The sequence below is a fragment of the Peromyscus californicus genome, unplaced genomic scaffold, assembly GCF_007827085.1.
Source record: "Peromyscus californicus insignis strain IS unplaced genomic scaffold, ASM782708v3 Scaffold_22__1_contigs__length_63687245, whole genome shotgun sequence".
NCBI classification, from domain to species: Eukaryota; Metazoa; Chordata; class Mammalia; order Rodentia; family Cricetidae; genus Peromyscus; species Peromyscus californicus.
The window spans coordinates 63,470,918-63,487,192 of NW_026294525.1; the positions used below are offsets into that span (position 1 = coordinate 63,470,918).

General features: G+C 43.4%; 1 protein-coding gene across 2 annotated transcripts in view; it reads left to right on the forward strand.

Moving 5' to 3' along the window:
• The first annotated feature begins 11 nt into the window (after positions 1-11).
• Positions 12-16,275, forward strand: part of Rtn4ip1 (reticulon 4 interacting protein 1) — a 47,130-nt gene continuing 30,866 nt past the window's right edge. Inside the window, exons 1-4 of one of the 2 annotated variants that reach the window (XM_052751560.1) lie at positions 12-648; positions 6,032-6,183; positions 8,052-8,120; positions 9,002-9,126. In XM_052751560.1, the coding sequence (XP_052607520.1) occupies positions 366-648; positions 6,032-6,183; positions 8,052-8,120; positions 9,002-9,126 (629 nt within the window). In that variant the 5' untranslated portion in view covers positions 12-365. The remainder of the gene's footprint in view (positions 649-6,031; positions 6,184-8,051; positions 8,121-9,001; positions 9,127-16,275) is intronic. The other variant, XM_052751561.1, reaches the window with a different exon arrangement.

Consider the following 16,275-nt stretch of genomic DNA (forward strand, 5'->3'; position numbering starts at 1 on the left):
CAAGGAGACCGAGGCTGGGGTCGCGTCGGGAACCGGAGGCTTCCAGTCCGCCTGGCTCAGGGATTGCTAATGCAGTTTGCTCGCCCGGCCGAGGGCTCTCTCTCTGCTTGTTTGTTTTTTTTTTTCCTTAAGGGGTAGGCGAGTGTAAGGAAGGAAGGGGCGATGCACAGAATACTGACTGGACGTCAGCTGGAGCATTTCTGACGCGGGGAGCATAGTAGCAATTCTATTCTCTTCCTTCCGTTGCTTCATCAGGTTGAGTTTGTTTCTGGAATCTCCTCCCCCTTTAATTGACTGGTGGGTTTGGCAGAATCTGGCCTTTTTCTCTTTTGTTTTCTGAGGACGCGGCTCCATCCCTGTGCAGGATGGAAGTTTGGAAGTCTTGTGTACTTAGAAGAAGTGCGCGTGCCGCCGCCGCCGCCGCCTGCTTCTGGAGAAGCAAAGTTAGCCCAAAGCGACCATTTAGAGAGATTAGTACTACACCTGCCAGGAGCACGGTCATGCCCGCTTGGGTGATAGATAAATATGGAAAGAATGAAGTTCTTCGATTCACTCAGAGCATGTTGTTACCCATCATACACTACCCAAACGAAGTCATTATCAAAGTCCATGCTGCCAGTGTAAATCCTATAGATGTTAATATGAGAAGTAAGTTGTCCAGACCTTTGTTTTTGTTTTGTTTTGTTTTGTTTTAATCATTAGGCGTGTAGGTGTTTTGTTTATGTGGTTTTGTTTGTTTTTTGTTTTAAAACAAGAGCTCGATATCTAGCCCCTGCTGGCCTCCAACTCATAGTACACCACAGACCAGTTTCCACTCTGCAGGCCTCCTTGACCTGCCTTTCCAGTCCTGGGATAGCAAGTGTTGGCATAAAGGAGTCACTTAGGTTTACTATTGTTATGTGTATTTATTTTGTGTCTGGGTGCATGGGACAGTGCTTAATTGGAGCTCAAAGGACAACATGTGGAACGGGGTTCCTTCCTGCTACCGTTTGGGCCCAGGGGATTAAACTCTGACCATCTGGCTTGGTGGCAAGTGGCCCTATAGGCAGAGCCATCCAGAGTCGTGTAGGATTTTTGATAATATCCCTGTAAATACTTCTAAAATTCTGAGGCCACAATAGCCAAGGAATTCTTTAATCTTTTATTAAGTGTGTTTGGTTGCTTTCTTTCAAAGTGTGAATTGGGACTGAGAAGTGGTGCCTACAGTTAATTTACTGGGTGGTAATTTTAGGGTCAGGCATAGGTTTCAGAGTTTGGTTGTTTCCCCATTGGTTCAGAATTGGGATTTATATACTTCCTGTATCCTCCTTGCTCTCCCATTCTTCACAGCTTCTGTTATAGTCCCAGGGTACCAAGCAACAGAGCAGGACTCCAAGATATGGGCATAGTATTCTCATTTCTCATTTTGCATTTTGCCCTCGGTAGCTAAAATGTATTTTCTTGTTATATATACACTTGTTGAGATTGGAGTAATGTTATCATCCTCATTTTTCTTGCTGGGCCATGTTGAAAAGCTTGGAGAGAGCATTCCTTGAATGTATCCTATACTGTTATTCTGTTATAATAGTGAACAGATTGGTTTGTATTTATGAATTACTTTAACTCTGGAAAAATGTTGACAAAAATATTGTCAGTCTTGCTTATGGAAGCTCAGTCTGTGTCTTCTGAAGATGAACATGTTTTGAGATGACTAATGTCAGTATTAATTCTGAGGCAGTTAACGTCCCAGTGTTTAAGGAAGCTGCCATACGTTTAACCCTGGGTCAGTGTTCTGAGGGGCTTGTGTGGGGACCTACAGTTGCATTCAGTGCCTCAGCAACAGTTCTCATACATGACTTAATGTGTGACGAACTTAATTTCTCTTTATATGTACATACATGTGTATATGTGTGTATTATCTGGTTACAGATTAAGTTAAAAATAGAAGAAAATGTGAGACCAACTTCACTTTTTCTCCAGAAATGATGTGATAGAGTAGCAATTCTCAAATTTGGCTTCAAGTCTCATTTGTATCTGAAAATTACTGAACTTTTATATGAGTTATAACCATCTTATCAGAAATTTGAACAAATGCTAAAATTTTTATTTTAAAATACAGTAAATAGAAAATTAAAACAGGAGTTAAGTATAAAAGGACTGAAAGACAGCTACATATATGAACCACTCAAATGAGCAGTAGTTAACATAGCACAGGATTTACCTCCAAAGGGGTTACTGGGGTAAAAGAACTATTTATGCAGTGAGAAGGCTGGTGGGTAAAGGCACTTGCTGCTGAGCCCCAAGACCTGGGTTCAGTCCCTGTGACCCACACGGTAGAAGGAGAGAAATCACTCTGGAAAGTGGTCTCTGGCACATTTGTGCTACCCCCCAAATAAAGAAAATTTAATAAGTTGTAAAAAATATTTTCCAAAATAAAGCAAGAAATTTAATGAGATGATTAGCATTGTTGTATGCCTGTGCACATCTCTTTCCTGCCTGGTTTCATACGACAGCTGGGTTTTCATACATAGTTCTGTATTCCATTACACTGTTATTTGAAGTAATGATGAAAAGGAGGCCTCACAAAGATTGTTGGAAAAGGAGAAACATTTTTTTAGATACTGTGTTCAAATTACAGGCATACCTAACTGGGAGAACCTCTGGGTTTGGGAATTCAAGTCCAGATTTATGGATATTAGGTCATTTGGCTCTAATGTTGAATGTTACATTTAACATTGTGACTTCCTAGACCTATATTGCTGAGGATAGTAGCTACTAGCCACATATGGCTTGAGCAGTGAGTATTGCTGGGCTGAATTGAAAGTACAATCAACTGTAAAATACACTAGATTTCAAATACCTGATAAGAAAAGAGTTAAACATGTCTCAATCATATTTTTATCAGGGCCAGAGGTATAGCTCAGTAGTAATTCCTTTATGTAGCCATGTATGTCCCTGGGCCAGATCCCCAGCATTAGCAGCAATAAACACAACAAAACAAAAGAATTACATGTTATCTTGGGAATATTGTGGATATTTGAGTAAAGTATCCCTAAAATGACTTTTGTTTCCTTTACCTGTCAGAATAACTCTTAGTAGCTTTTCTTCAGAGGAGGAAATTTGGAGAAGGGTCTGGAGTCTTCAAATGTTCGAGCTGGAAAACTCTGGAAACTGGCGAGCTAGCTTAGTTGATAAGAGTACCTGCCTGCCCCCTGCAGAGTCCTGGGTGTGAGCTCCAGAAGCTGGGTGTGGCAGTGCACACCTGCAGTCCAGGCACTGGAGAAGTAGTGCCGGGAGGACCGGAAGGTCAAGGTCATTCTCAGCTACATAGCAAGTCTGAGGTTGGCCTAGGTGTTAAAACAGACACACAAACAAAACATCAACAAACTCAGGCTGTAGTTTCAGAAGTAGGGACAGGGGATAGGGAGTTCAAGGCCATCATGGACTGAGCCATTAAGTGTCTCCGAGAACCAAATGATGATGATGATGATGATGATACAATTGAAAATACCTTTATTGCAATTGTCTATGTTTAATTTTTTTTTCTTCAGTGCTGGACAGTGAGCTACATTTCTCTCCCTCTGGTTTTCTGCTGATGTAATAATTACTCTTCCTAGTTGGATATGATATTTTACTTCATTTTAAATTTTTTATTTTTTACATTAGGCCTAAAGGGAATTTTGTTTTATAAGATGTGAGTCCACAATGTGTGCTGTGTACAGTTTCATTTCAACAGAATGGCTGTGTCCAGATCTTTCTAGGCTGCTGTTTCATATAATACTGTAGCACGTTTTACTTTCATAGAGTGCTTTTGAGATGATCTAGTATCTTATTACTTGATTGGGTAATACTATTTTCAAGTTATCTTCCAGCCCATGGATGCTTTTTGAGAAAGTGTTATATGGTAGCTTTGAGAAATATTTAAGTAGAAAATTAATTATTTCCCTTGAGAAGAAAACAAGAGAAACATCTATTTTGACAGATAAAGGCTGTTTTTCTGAAAATGGCCACTACTGCTGGACATAAAATAATAATCATAGAAATGGCTAAAGCAACGAATAATTTTAAAATAATATCGCCAACAGCATATACAACAAAGTTTGGTTTCTCTAGATGGGATTAAAATCTCTGAAATTGATGAAATCTTGGGTTTTCCAAATTAGCCCAACTCTGAACAAGTCAAGCCTGTGTTAGTGGGAGGCACTCTTGTCTTTTTGTAAGAATCTCTTGTGGGCTGCGCTGGCCTCAGACTCAAGGTGGCTGAGGATGATCCCGAACTCCTGACCCTCCTGCCTGCGTTCCACAAGTGCTAGGGTTCCAGTTATGTGTGCTACCACCCGAAGCTGGCGTGACAAGCTTAAACCCCATTTTGTCACCAAACAGGCTTCTCACTACAAGCTGGCCGCATCCTGATGTGAGACTCTTAGTAGATTAGCATATTAGAGTTATTAAGAAAACAGTTGGAAACAGTCGGACCTGTTGTACGCTTCTGTTGCTCAGACCACAAAGGGTTTCAGTGAGTAAATGCTATCTGTGTCTTAGCAGAGGGAAATACATATAGACAGGGAAGGTGAGCATGTGCCCTTGTGAGTCTCCCATGCACTCTTGTCGTTTTCTGTGATGAAGTGACGTTCTAGCTAGCCAGATGGCAAGTGTGGAATGTTGGCCTAAGGACCCCCAGCTGAAGTATTTCTGGGACTGTCCCAACTTTGATTTTTCTCCCAAGTGCCTTGATTTTTCTTTTTTTCCCCCTTTAGGAAAACAGCTTCCGCAGACTGCCCACCCATCAGCATCCCCCTTATCTGCTTTTCACTGCTGTGTAGATTGGTTGTCACTGCCCCATCTAAGGCTGACCTTCCTCGTGTCTCCGGGATCCTGCCTCACTTTCTCGGGAGCATCACTTCTCTCCAGCATTTTTTTGTTCTCTTGTAGTGGGTCATTCACATGAGTGTACACCCTCGTGGCTATTGTTACTTCTCCTTCTGCCCTGTCTGGGGTGTTCTGCTAGTTTAGAGTCCCTTTGCGGCTTTTGGTCTCACTTGAAGACAGCACTAAATATCTTCAAGGGTCTTCCCTTGGTTTTGAGAACTCCTCTGGAGTAGCGAGGCCCACTACTTACTTTGGATTATTATGGCACATAGAGTAGTTAATTCATTTGACCAAAAGAATGGTTTCATTTGACTTATCTGTTATCTGTGTAAATATCCTTAAAAACAAGATATGAGCCGGGTGTGGTACCACACACCTTTCTTTAGTCCTAACACTGGGGAGGCAGAAGCAGATGGATCTCTGTGAGGTCAGCTTGGTCTACAGAGTTAGTCCCGGTCAACCAAGGCTACACTGTGAGACACTGTTTCAAAAACAACCTCCAAAAACAGTGCACCCCACCCCCCAGATATAATGCAATTGACCTGATCAGACATATCAGATGCAGCTCAGCAGCTCCTTTCCACTGTAATTCTTTGCACTTACTCAAATCATTATTCTAGATAGATTTTTTAGGAGATGGAGACTAGAACTCAAACTCATAATCGAGTGTTAGTATCAGGTACTTTAATGTATGAATTCTTTAACAGCCTGAACGTTTATCTTCTTTACAGACTAAAGAAGTTGCTAAAAGCTCATACAAACATGGTAGCACATCTCTGTAGCCCCAGCATTCCGGCCAAGATAAGAGGGTCAGGAGTTTAAGGCCAGCCTGGGCTACATAGCAAGATCCTGTCTAAAAACTTTAAAAGTTTGCAAATGACTAAATTAATAGAGATACCATCTTCAAAGAGCAATTATGTAAAAGAGGATTCTAAAACTGCAGAAGACAGTTTTGCAATCTGAGTTTCAAAGAGACTTTGAGCAATTGTGGTTTTAGTGATTGCAGCTTTCTAAGTAATTTTCTTTGAAAGGAGCAACACCCAGTTGTTTTTACACTGCACTGTGTAGTGACCAAACAATAGAGTCTACGATGGAGCATATGACATCGACCTGCCTGTGTCCTACAATATTTAAAATCATTCTGGCCTTTTCCTTTAAGAAGCAGGTAAATTGTGTTTTGTAGGTGGTTATGGAGCAACAGCTTTAAATATGAAGCGTGATCCTCTGCATATAAGAACCAAAGGAGAAGAGTTCCCTCTGACTCTGGGTCGGGATGTGTCTGGTGTGGTGATGGAGTGTGGGCTTGATGTGAAGTATTTCAAGCCTGGAGATGAGGTGAGTTAATCCTTTTTCCTTATCGTCTCCCCTCCCTCTCCCTCTCCTCCTCTCCAACTCTTCTCTTTTCTTGCTTTTGTTTTTGAGACTGATTTTCATGTAACTCAGGCTGGTCTCAACTTGTTACATACATACTAAGTGTCTTAGTCACTGTTCTATTGCTGTGAAGAGACACCATGAACAAGACAATTCTTATCAAAGGAAGCATTTAATTGAGGCTCGCTTACAGGTTCAGAGGGTTAGTCCGTTATCATGATGGGGAGCATGGTGGCATGCAGGCAGGCATGGTGCTGGAGAATTAGCTGAAAGCTTTACATACTGATCCAAGAGCACTGGGCCTGGAATGGGATTTTGAAACTTTTAAGCCAACCCCCAACTCCAACAAGGACGTATCCATTCCAACAAGGCCACACCTCTTAATCCTCCCCAAAGAGTTCATCAGCTGGGGACTACGCATGCAAATATCTGAGCCTGTAGGGGCCATTCCCCTTCAAACCACCACAGGATGCCCGTGAACATATTATTCTGCTGTGTCTGCTTCCCAAATGCTGGGTTTACTGGCATGTGCCACTATGCCCAGCTCTCTTTATTCCTTTTTTTAAATATGCAATTTCCATTCTACTTTTTAATTTTTAAAATGATTGTAAACTGAGTATAGTTGTGTCTCGAACTTGGTTTGTGGCCGAGGATAGCTTTTGCTCTTAATCCTCCTCCACCTCCCAAGTGTTGGGATTGCAGGTGCATGGGTGACCTGGTGAGGCTGATCCTGCTTCCTTCGGAAATAGACTCTCTTACCACTGACTGTGTACTGACTGACCTTTGGCCAGAACACTTATTGGTTTAGTTGTTTCTTCTTTCCTATTCTTTCTTTCTTTCTTTCTTTCTTTCTTTCTTTCTTTCTTTCTTTCTTTCTTTCTTTCCTTCCTTCCTTCCTTCCTTCCTTCCTTCCTTCCTTCCTTCCTTCCTTCTCTCCCTCCCTCCCTCCCTCCCTCCCTCCCTCCTTCCTTCCTTCCTTCCTTCCTTCCTTCCTTCCTTCCTTTCTTTTTCTGAGACAGGGTCTTGCTGCTTGGAACACTGTGTAGCTCAGGCTTGTCTTGAACCCGTGGCAGTGCCTTGGCCTCCTTAGTGTTAGCATTACAGGCATGAGCCACATGCTCAGCTTGTACTTGAATTTTCTAACTTAGTACTTAAGAATTGCAAGACTTTAAAACATATAGGATTAGGACTACTTGTTTTGCTTGAGTCTTTAAAGGACAGTTTCTACCTTATGGGTTAGCTAGCTTTGAAATAGCTAACGTTTGGTACAATCTCCCTGTACACTTGTCACTTTGGATGTTTCTGCCAAGAGATAGTAGTGAGCTCATGGTACTGGCCGTGTTCTGGTTTCTTTTCACAGAGAAGATAATCCCTGTGAGTCAGCACAGCCAGGCCAGCTTGCAGTTGAGGAGACCCTGTTATAAAGTGTCCCTCAGCCAGCTGGGCATGGTGAGGCTCACCTGTAATCCCAGCGCTAAGGAATCTGAGATGAAAAATTTGGGGTCCCCCTGGGCTACCTGATGAGGCCCTGTCTCAAACATACATACATATACATATATATATATATAAAGTTGAAAGCCACAGCTAGTAAGTCCTAGATCCCCAGAAGAGTCTTACTGAATGTGGCAGGTATATTAGTATGTGTATCCAGTGTGGTTTGAGTTGCTAAATCCAGAATCGTACTCAGCAATGAATTGGTATTATGTGAAGCTTAACTTTTTTACTGGAGCACCCCCTGCCCCCTCAAGATAGCCGTGTGTTAGGGAATGCCTTCATGCTCAGCTTGGGTCAGACATCTCTGTGTCTAATAAAGCTGCACGTCTGCGTTTCAGGTCTGGGCTGCGGTTCCTCCTTGGAAACAAGGCACTCTCTCAGAATTCGTTGTGGTCAGTGGGAATGAGGTAACTCGCCATCTCTGCTGAAATGCTTAGTTGTATAAGGAGACTGGCAGGCATCTCGAAAGTTATTGATGGTTTTTCAGATTAGATTCATGTTTTATGGGCAACTTTGAGAGAGCTAAAATAAAGACTGGGAAACTTTGAAAGCGTGCAAACTGTTTGGGGTTAGTTATTAGCACTGCCTGCTGGGGCAGTCATCTGTATCCTTAGAGCAGAGACGTGGGCTGAGGTGTGAACGCTGCCATGCTCTCCACTCTACCCAGTAGGTACCAAATATACCCAAGGGAGAGGCATGGAGGAATCAAATATAGTCAGGGACCTAACAGTTAGTAGAGAGAAAGGGTTAATATTGAGGAAATGCCCCAGAAGGAGCCTGGAGAAGGAATTAGGAGTTACGAGGCATTAGGAATTACTAGGATAGAAAAAAAAGTCTAGAAATATTACTTTCCAGAAAACAGAGTTAAGGAAGCAATTGATCTCAAAAATGAATTAAAATGTGTTTATCAGGATTTGAGGTTTATTGGAATTTATCTCTGGGTATAGTCAGGTCTAACATGATTATTATATATGGTCTTTTTAAATGAACAGCGAAGTATATCTAATAATCATGATTATTATATATGGTCTTTTTAAATAAACAGTGAAGTGGTATATCTAATAATGTAGGCTGCAAAACATTACTGAGCCTCTGTGATCAGGTAAAGAGCTGTTTGGAGACTATTCTGAAACCAACTCTGGAGTAGGGTGTGCAGTAAACACTGAACCTAGAAGTAGTTTATACATTTCTCCGTGAAAATTCTTGCTTTCCTGTGAAAGTAAATGCTTAGCCGTGTATATAGGCTTGCACGTTCCTGCCTGGTTTTGACCATTGTCTTTCAATGTAGGTCTCGCACAAGCCCAAGTCACTCACTCATACTCAAGCTGCCTCTTTGCCGTATGTGGCTCTCACAGCCTGGTCTGCCATAAACAAGGTTGGTGGTCTGAACGCCAAGAATTGCATGGGAAAACGGTAAGTGCGGTGTGACATCTGAAGCTCCTTTTCGTCTTCTAGTTCTTTACAGCAGATCTGTTTGTGCTGAGATTACCATAGCTGTGTGACCAGCTGTGCTGACACTTGACCCATTTATTTTAAAGCCTCATGCTGTGGAGTCTCAGCTGAATCCAATGGAGATTTTAAAAGATGTGTAGTTGAGCTATCTAGGAGTTTGAGTTTCCTGTATTAGGGCACTTAAACTTTTTTTTATATTACATATATATTCTATATTTATATATTATGTGTATGCATGCCTGCGTGAGGTTATGTGCACCACATGCGTGCAGGTGTCTCGGCCAAAGGAAACATCAGATCTTCTGGAACTGGAGTTACAGGTGGTTGTGAGCCACCAAGTGTATGTCCTCTGCAAGAGCACAAAGCTATCTTAACAGCTGAGCCATCTCTGGAGCCCTGGGGCAGAAGTTTCTATGTGAGCCTCTGGAGAAGAGAGCCAGCTTTGGGGAGGCTCCTAGGAAAGGTACGAGCCTCTGTACCCTATGAGGAACGTGCCAAGCTGAGAGTGGTACTTTCTCCCGACCAGGACTTGCTCACAGCTTCGTGTATTTAGTGGTGTTGAATACTCCTGAGTTCCCTTGGGCTCCGTATTTACATCTTGGAGGTCAGTTCTGACGCTCCAGTGACTAGAATATAGGCTTGTTTAGGTCAGCAGTGACACAGTGACCCTGTCTGGCGTTCGTTTATCCTCGTCATCTGTGTTTTCACCTTCTGTAGTTTCTGTCGCTGTTCCTGTGGTCAGCCATGATCTGAGAGGATGAGTTCAGGAGAGCCAGCGGTTTAGAAGCACGAGGGAACCCTTACACTCGTGTAACCTTTATTGCAGTATATTGTTAGATTGTGTTGTTATAAATTACAAATTTTTTATTCATTTTACCCAACTTATAAACCTGATCATAGTTCTGTAGGTGTGAGAAAAACCAGTATGTAAAGCATGTGTAGAACAGATAGCCACAGCGGCTCTGAGATGCTCTCTGGGTGGGAGAGCTGCCATCTTTTCATTCCTGTTCTGATTCTGCTGCTCCACAGCTGGGACACCTGTTCGATTGATCTCTCGGAGCTTTGTTTTGAAGTTAAGTGAGAGAAAGCATGTAAAGGTGGTAGCCCTCAATAATGGTGGCTTCTGTTATGAACAAGGACATATAATGTAGTTTGTAGTTTAGAACACTGACTTAGGGACTGGTGATGGCTCAGTGGATGAAGGAGGTTGTAATTGAACCTGACACCTGAGTTCACCCCCTGGGGCCCCTCCCCCAGGAAACAAATCAATGTAAAAGATGTTCTTTTACAAAGAGAGTTGACAGTGAAATTCATTCTTTTGATTTTCTTTTCTTTTGTTTTGTTTGATAGAAAAGCAGGCACTCCAGATCAGTTAGTTAGTAACTGAAAGGGAGGGAGAGTTGGAGGTGATACCAGAATCAAATGGCACAGTTCCTTTGAAAAAGAATTACATTTTTTTTGTGTGTGGAGCAGGCCGTGTACTGTCAGAGGACAGCTTGCAGGAGTTGGTTCCCTCCTTCCATCACATGGGCCTCAGGAAATGGAACTCAGTGGTCAGGCTTGGTGCTAGGTGACTTTACCCACTGACCATCTTCCCAGCCCCACAGTTCTTTTTTCCTTCCACTGTGTGGGTTCCAGGGATCAAACTCAGATCCTCAACTGGCTGAGCCATCTTGCTATCTAGTAGGTTCTTTCTGTGTATCCTAGGCTGACTTTGAACATTTGATCTTCTCCTCAGGCTCCTGAGTGTTGGGATTGCAGGCCAACAGTTAGCCCTGCCTTTGGAAGGCATTATTAAGCCAGAGCAGCTAGCAAGAACTTATTTCTATGCAGAAATGACTAGGAACCACATACAGTTTTCCCCATTAAATCCAAAGCAGATGTACAACAGTTCCTCTTATCCATGAAGACATAAATTCCCCAATGGATTCTGAATCCAAAGATAAAATAGAACAGTTCTATCGGTAAGCTCTAGTAAAAGTTATTTAAAACTTAGGAATTATTTATTTCTGTAATTTTGGATTTTCTACTTTGGAGCCACAATTGAGGGTGGGTAACTAGAACGTCAGAATGTAAAACCATGAGTAGGAGGAGAGCCTGTGTCTGTGGCAGCAACTTCCCAGCCGAAGCTAGTGTGTCAGGTGGGGGGGGGGGGGGGTAGAGGGGGTGTGTGTGTGTGTGTGTGTGTGTGTGTGTGTGCGTGTGCATGCGTGTGTGTGTGTGTGTGTGTGTGTGTGTGTGTGTGTGTGTGTGTGAAGGACCGAGTGGAGGGGTGTGTGTATGTGTGTGTGTGTGTGTGTAGGACTGAGTGAAGGTATGTGTGTGTGTGTGTGTGTGTGTGTGTGTGTGTGTGTGTGTGTGTGAAGGACCGAGTGGAGGGGTGTGTGTGTGTGAAGGACCGAGTGGAGGGGTGTGTGTGTGTATGTGTGTGTGTGAAGGACCGAGTAGAGGGTGGGAAGAGACCTCCATCTTAGCTGATTATGCTTTAGTTGTGTTACGTTGTATGAAGCCATGTGTCTGTGCTGCCACACTGCCACGCTCTGTGTGAGTGAAGGGCTGAGGCTTGAGCTTCACTGGCACCTTGGCAGTCTACTTGAACAACCTCTCATCATGATTGCCATCAGCATTCCTTCCTTCCTTCAGTCTGTTTCTGTGTGGCTCGGAATTCAAGCCTGTTCCCAAGGCCTGTCCCACTTAGAAGATCCATCCCAAGGCCCAGGCAAAATTCTGAATAATCGTAGATAATAGAAGTATTGTTAGCCTGTGTCCGAAGTTCTCCAGCCCTTATGGGTTAGAAACAGTTACCTTGGGCATTTGCCAAAGTGTATATAAATAGCTTTGTTTTCATGGGAAAATGTATTTACATTTCAAATGTCTAATTCACACATGAACTGTCCTGTAAACTGGGAAATGTCAGTATAAATTACAGAGGTTTAGAAGGAAAGAAAACAAATCCAGGCTGTCTTAGTCACATTTGGTTGATTGTTTTATAACTATTATCTCACTTATTATTTGAGATAATACTTATTTACTCAGCAGGGAAACTTAGACGGTTAGGTAAGCAGTGTGTTGTGCTGGGATAATTCGGTTGCAGTTTCACCCGTATCCACACTCCCACATTTAAAAGAGCTCATGAAGCTGAAATATGGTTCATCACCAGCACCATCTTGCTTTCTTAAAGATCATTGTTTTTTCCTGTAGAAAATGTAGCCAGACTTAATATCATTTTTGTTTCTTAGCCAGTAGGATCTAATAGATGGTCTTTAATCTTGTGGGGAGTCAGGGAAGTCAGCCACACGGGTTAGAAAGGAAGCAGAAGATGAGATTCCATTTGAATTACCAGTTATGTTCACTATCTCAGACTCCGCCTCTGCTCAGCCCTTTGCGGTTCATGAATCTGAGACCTAGTGTTTCCCTTAGAGAATGATTGAGGCCGAGCCTAGAGCTCTGCATTTGCAGCCCAGTTTTCTACAGGCCAACCCAGATAGAAACTTGAGGGTAAGTCCCTCCTCCTGGCTCCTCCTTGAGTGTGTGTGTGTGTGTGTGTGTGTGTGTGTGTGTGTGTGTGTGTGTATGTGTGTGTGTGTGCCTCGTGTGTGAGGGTACCTGTAGAGGCTGGAAGTCTGACCTGGAGCTGGAGTTATAGTGATTGAAAGCCACCTGCCATGGGTGCTGGGAACTGAACCCAGGTGGGTCCTCTGGAAGAGCAGCAAGCATTCCTCACTGCTGAGCCGTCTCTCCAGAGAAACCACCATTACATCATCAGTATCTTCATGCTTATTTAGAGAGACTTTAGACATTAGGCAGAAATGACAGCAAGCTAGGATTTAGAGTTTAGAGAGCAAGTATGGTGGCACATGCCTGTATTCCCAGCACTCTGGAGGCTGAGATAGGAGGATCAGGAGTTCAAGGCCACCCTCAACTACATAACAAGTTTGAGGCCAACCAGGGCTACCTAGTACCCTGTCTCAACAACAAAGAAGAATGCATAGCAATATAATAATTATTCATATTTCCCCATGTTTTCTAGGTCTGCCACTAGTACAGTCCTCAGAACCTTCAGAGTAAGCTGTGTGGACTTGGAAGTGAGTGGTCATGTACTAAAAACATGGGCAATTTTGAATTAAAGTGCTCTTGCAAGTGTAATATTTCTTGGGCTGTTTCTATCTAAACCAGTGGTTTTCAACCTGTGGGGCGCGGCCCCTTTGACAAACCTCTATCTCCAAAAATATTTTCATCACAAGCCATAACAGTAGCAAAAGTACAGTTATGAAGTAGCAACACAAATAATTTCATGGTTGAGGGTCAGCACAACATGAACTGTGTTAGAGGGTCGCAGCGTTAGGAAGGTTGAGAACCACTGACGTAAACCAACGAACAGCACACTTTCTTCACTGTGCCAAGGTTCCAGCTTGGTTGGATTTGCATGTATAGTGTGGCCCTTACAGTAAGCAAGGTCAGGAAACGCTCCTGGAACAGCACCTAAGTGCTGCTGGGAGGGAGGTGCTGCAGCATGCCTTAGAGCTCAGAGGTACTTTATAGACTGAGGGTAGGTTAGCCACGGGAACAGTCAGCTTATTGCTGACTTTAGAATTCATTTTGCCTGTTGTCCTTTTGGAGATTTACTTTGTTTGAAAAAAGAATAGGCCTTGCTTGATCCTATGCAAAGCTAAAGTTTGGACGGTTGGAAAATTGTGTCCCAAGTGTCTTCAGCACTTCTTGAGCCTGCTCCTGGGCATTTTGCACTTTGAGGGCGCCCTCAGGTGGCAGCATTGGGAACTGACACTGGTTGCCAAACCTGGTTCTCAAGCCTTCCTTTTGTGAGGTAATTTTGCTGTTATTTAGGAAGTGAAGCTACTTTGATTAAGGTTATGGGGAAGAGACAAGCTGACAGGAATTGAGTCAGAGATGTGTCTGGCAGTTGGGTCCCCAGGCAGCCATTATATTTGGTATCCTTTTGATCCTGTCTTCCCAGGGAGAAACTAGAGTCTTTTTTAAAAAATTTTAATGATTTATTTATTTTTATTCTACATGCATTATAGTTTTGCCTGCATAGACATCTGTGAAGGTGTATGTATGTGTGGAGTTACAGATCCCTTGGAATTGGAGATACAGACAGTTGTGAGCTGCCGTGTGGATGCTGGGAATTGAACTCTGGTCCTCTGGAAGAGCAGCCATGTCTCCAGCCCCCTAGAAAAGCATTTCAAGCTTTCCTTTACTGGAAGAAACTTGAATGCAGTCTGTCACGTAGCCAAGTGATCCCCTCTCTTCAGGTGGTAGCAATGCCTGTGCTGCTCGTCAGATGGTGGTGCGATGGTTTGTATGAAGTCAAACCCCGGCTGGGCATCAAGGATGGTCTGGCCAGCACAGGGTGTGATAGGAGGTCTCTGTCCTTCAGTGCCTGTGAAGTAGAAATAGGTGCCCACATTGAACAAGAGACAAGAGGCTCTCCGCCCACGTCTGAAAACCTGTTATCTGCTGAGAGTGTCTCCATGTATGGAATGCCTTTGCCCCATCCACTTGTACAAAGAAAGAAAACAAAAAGCAGACGAACCATCAGGCATAGAGTAATGCCATGGTGTTTCTAAGAATAATGGCCTCTGATCTGCGGCTTCCTTAGAAAATATCCGTAAGCCACCAGAAAGGCATTTTCTTAAACAAATAACCTCCTGACTCAAAAATTACCAGGTCACAGACAACTACAAACTTGATCAAATGTCTGTTCTTTTCTCTGTCTTAATATAAAAGAGAAGCTCGAAGTTTCTTGAAGTTTCACTAATTTAGATAATGAGCAAAAAGTCAGCATCAGATATTTTGTGGGTAGATTCATTGTTAGATGATCTGTCTGACAGGTTTTCTTTGTTTGTATAGTTTGGTTCGAGACGGTGTGGGGTGCTTTCCACTTAGAAATACTGAGGGTGTATGTAAAGCTTGAGGTGGAAATTTGGAGGATCGAGACATCTCCAGAGTTTCTTCTTTTCTTCACTGTTGATAGTTTTGTGAGATGAAAACTACTTGAAGAAGGAACATGATTTGCAAGGAGACTTCTTTTAATTATATTTAATGGTATTTCAAAGGGAACAGCTGGCTTGGAAATTATAGTAATAACTTTTACCATATAACAGATGATAATAATCAGCCTCTGTGATTCCAGTGAGGGACAGGAAAAATGAAACTGGGGTTAAGATTATAGACGGAGTGTGTGTTGTGAGGTTCAGTGCACCGGGCAGCAGTAGGAGGTGAAATTCTGTACTGTCTGGTCGTGAAGAAAAGGGCCGTAAGTAGCAGTTACGTAATGACAGAGGCAGACAAGCAGCCGCCACGCCCACCACTTAGTCTCAGAAGACTGTTTTGCTGTGGGCACTCGGAACTTTCATGAGACCGTCTCCCAGAGTCGGTAATATAGTAGCAGATACCAGACAAGCCTTGTGCGGTGTCCCCCGCCCCCTCTGTTGGAGACACAGCCCCGAACTGCAGATCAACACGGTTTTCTAGGCATTTGAGACCCGGCCAAGAAGGCAAAGCAGTGATCCTTTCAAAAAAATTTTTTTATTCTGTGTGTGTATGTGTGTGTGTGTGTGTGTGTGTGTGTGTGTGTGTGTGTGTATGTGTGTGTGTGTGGTCAGAGGACAACTTTCAGGAGTCTGTTCTCCCCTTCCCTGTGGGTTCCGATGGTTGAACTCAAGGTGGTCAGGCTTTCCCACCAAGTACCTTTACCCACTGAACCATCCTGCCTGCCTGCCTGATGCGGTGAGTTTTGACCACTGATCTCTTTCAGCTCACGGACTTCTTTGGAATGGACGGGAGGTCTGTATCCTATGCACACCTGGCCTTGCATTGTGTTTAGAGACTCCGGCTCCCCCCTCCCCCTCCGTTCTTAACTCTACTCCACTCTCCACGGACCCCAGGCCTGCCCCCTGTCCCGAGTGGTGGGAGGTCACTGAGTAAGTGTGCTAAGAGCCTGTGCTGACAGGACACAGGTGTTTGCTTCCACAGGAAGTCATACAGAGGATGAGAGTCCTGTCTGTGACAGTTGAGTTCAGCAGGACATGCCTGAACACAAGGTGTTCCCTCCGCCATGGCAGGAATGCGGTCAGGAACGTGACTTTT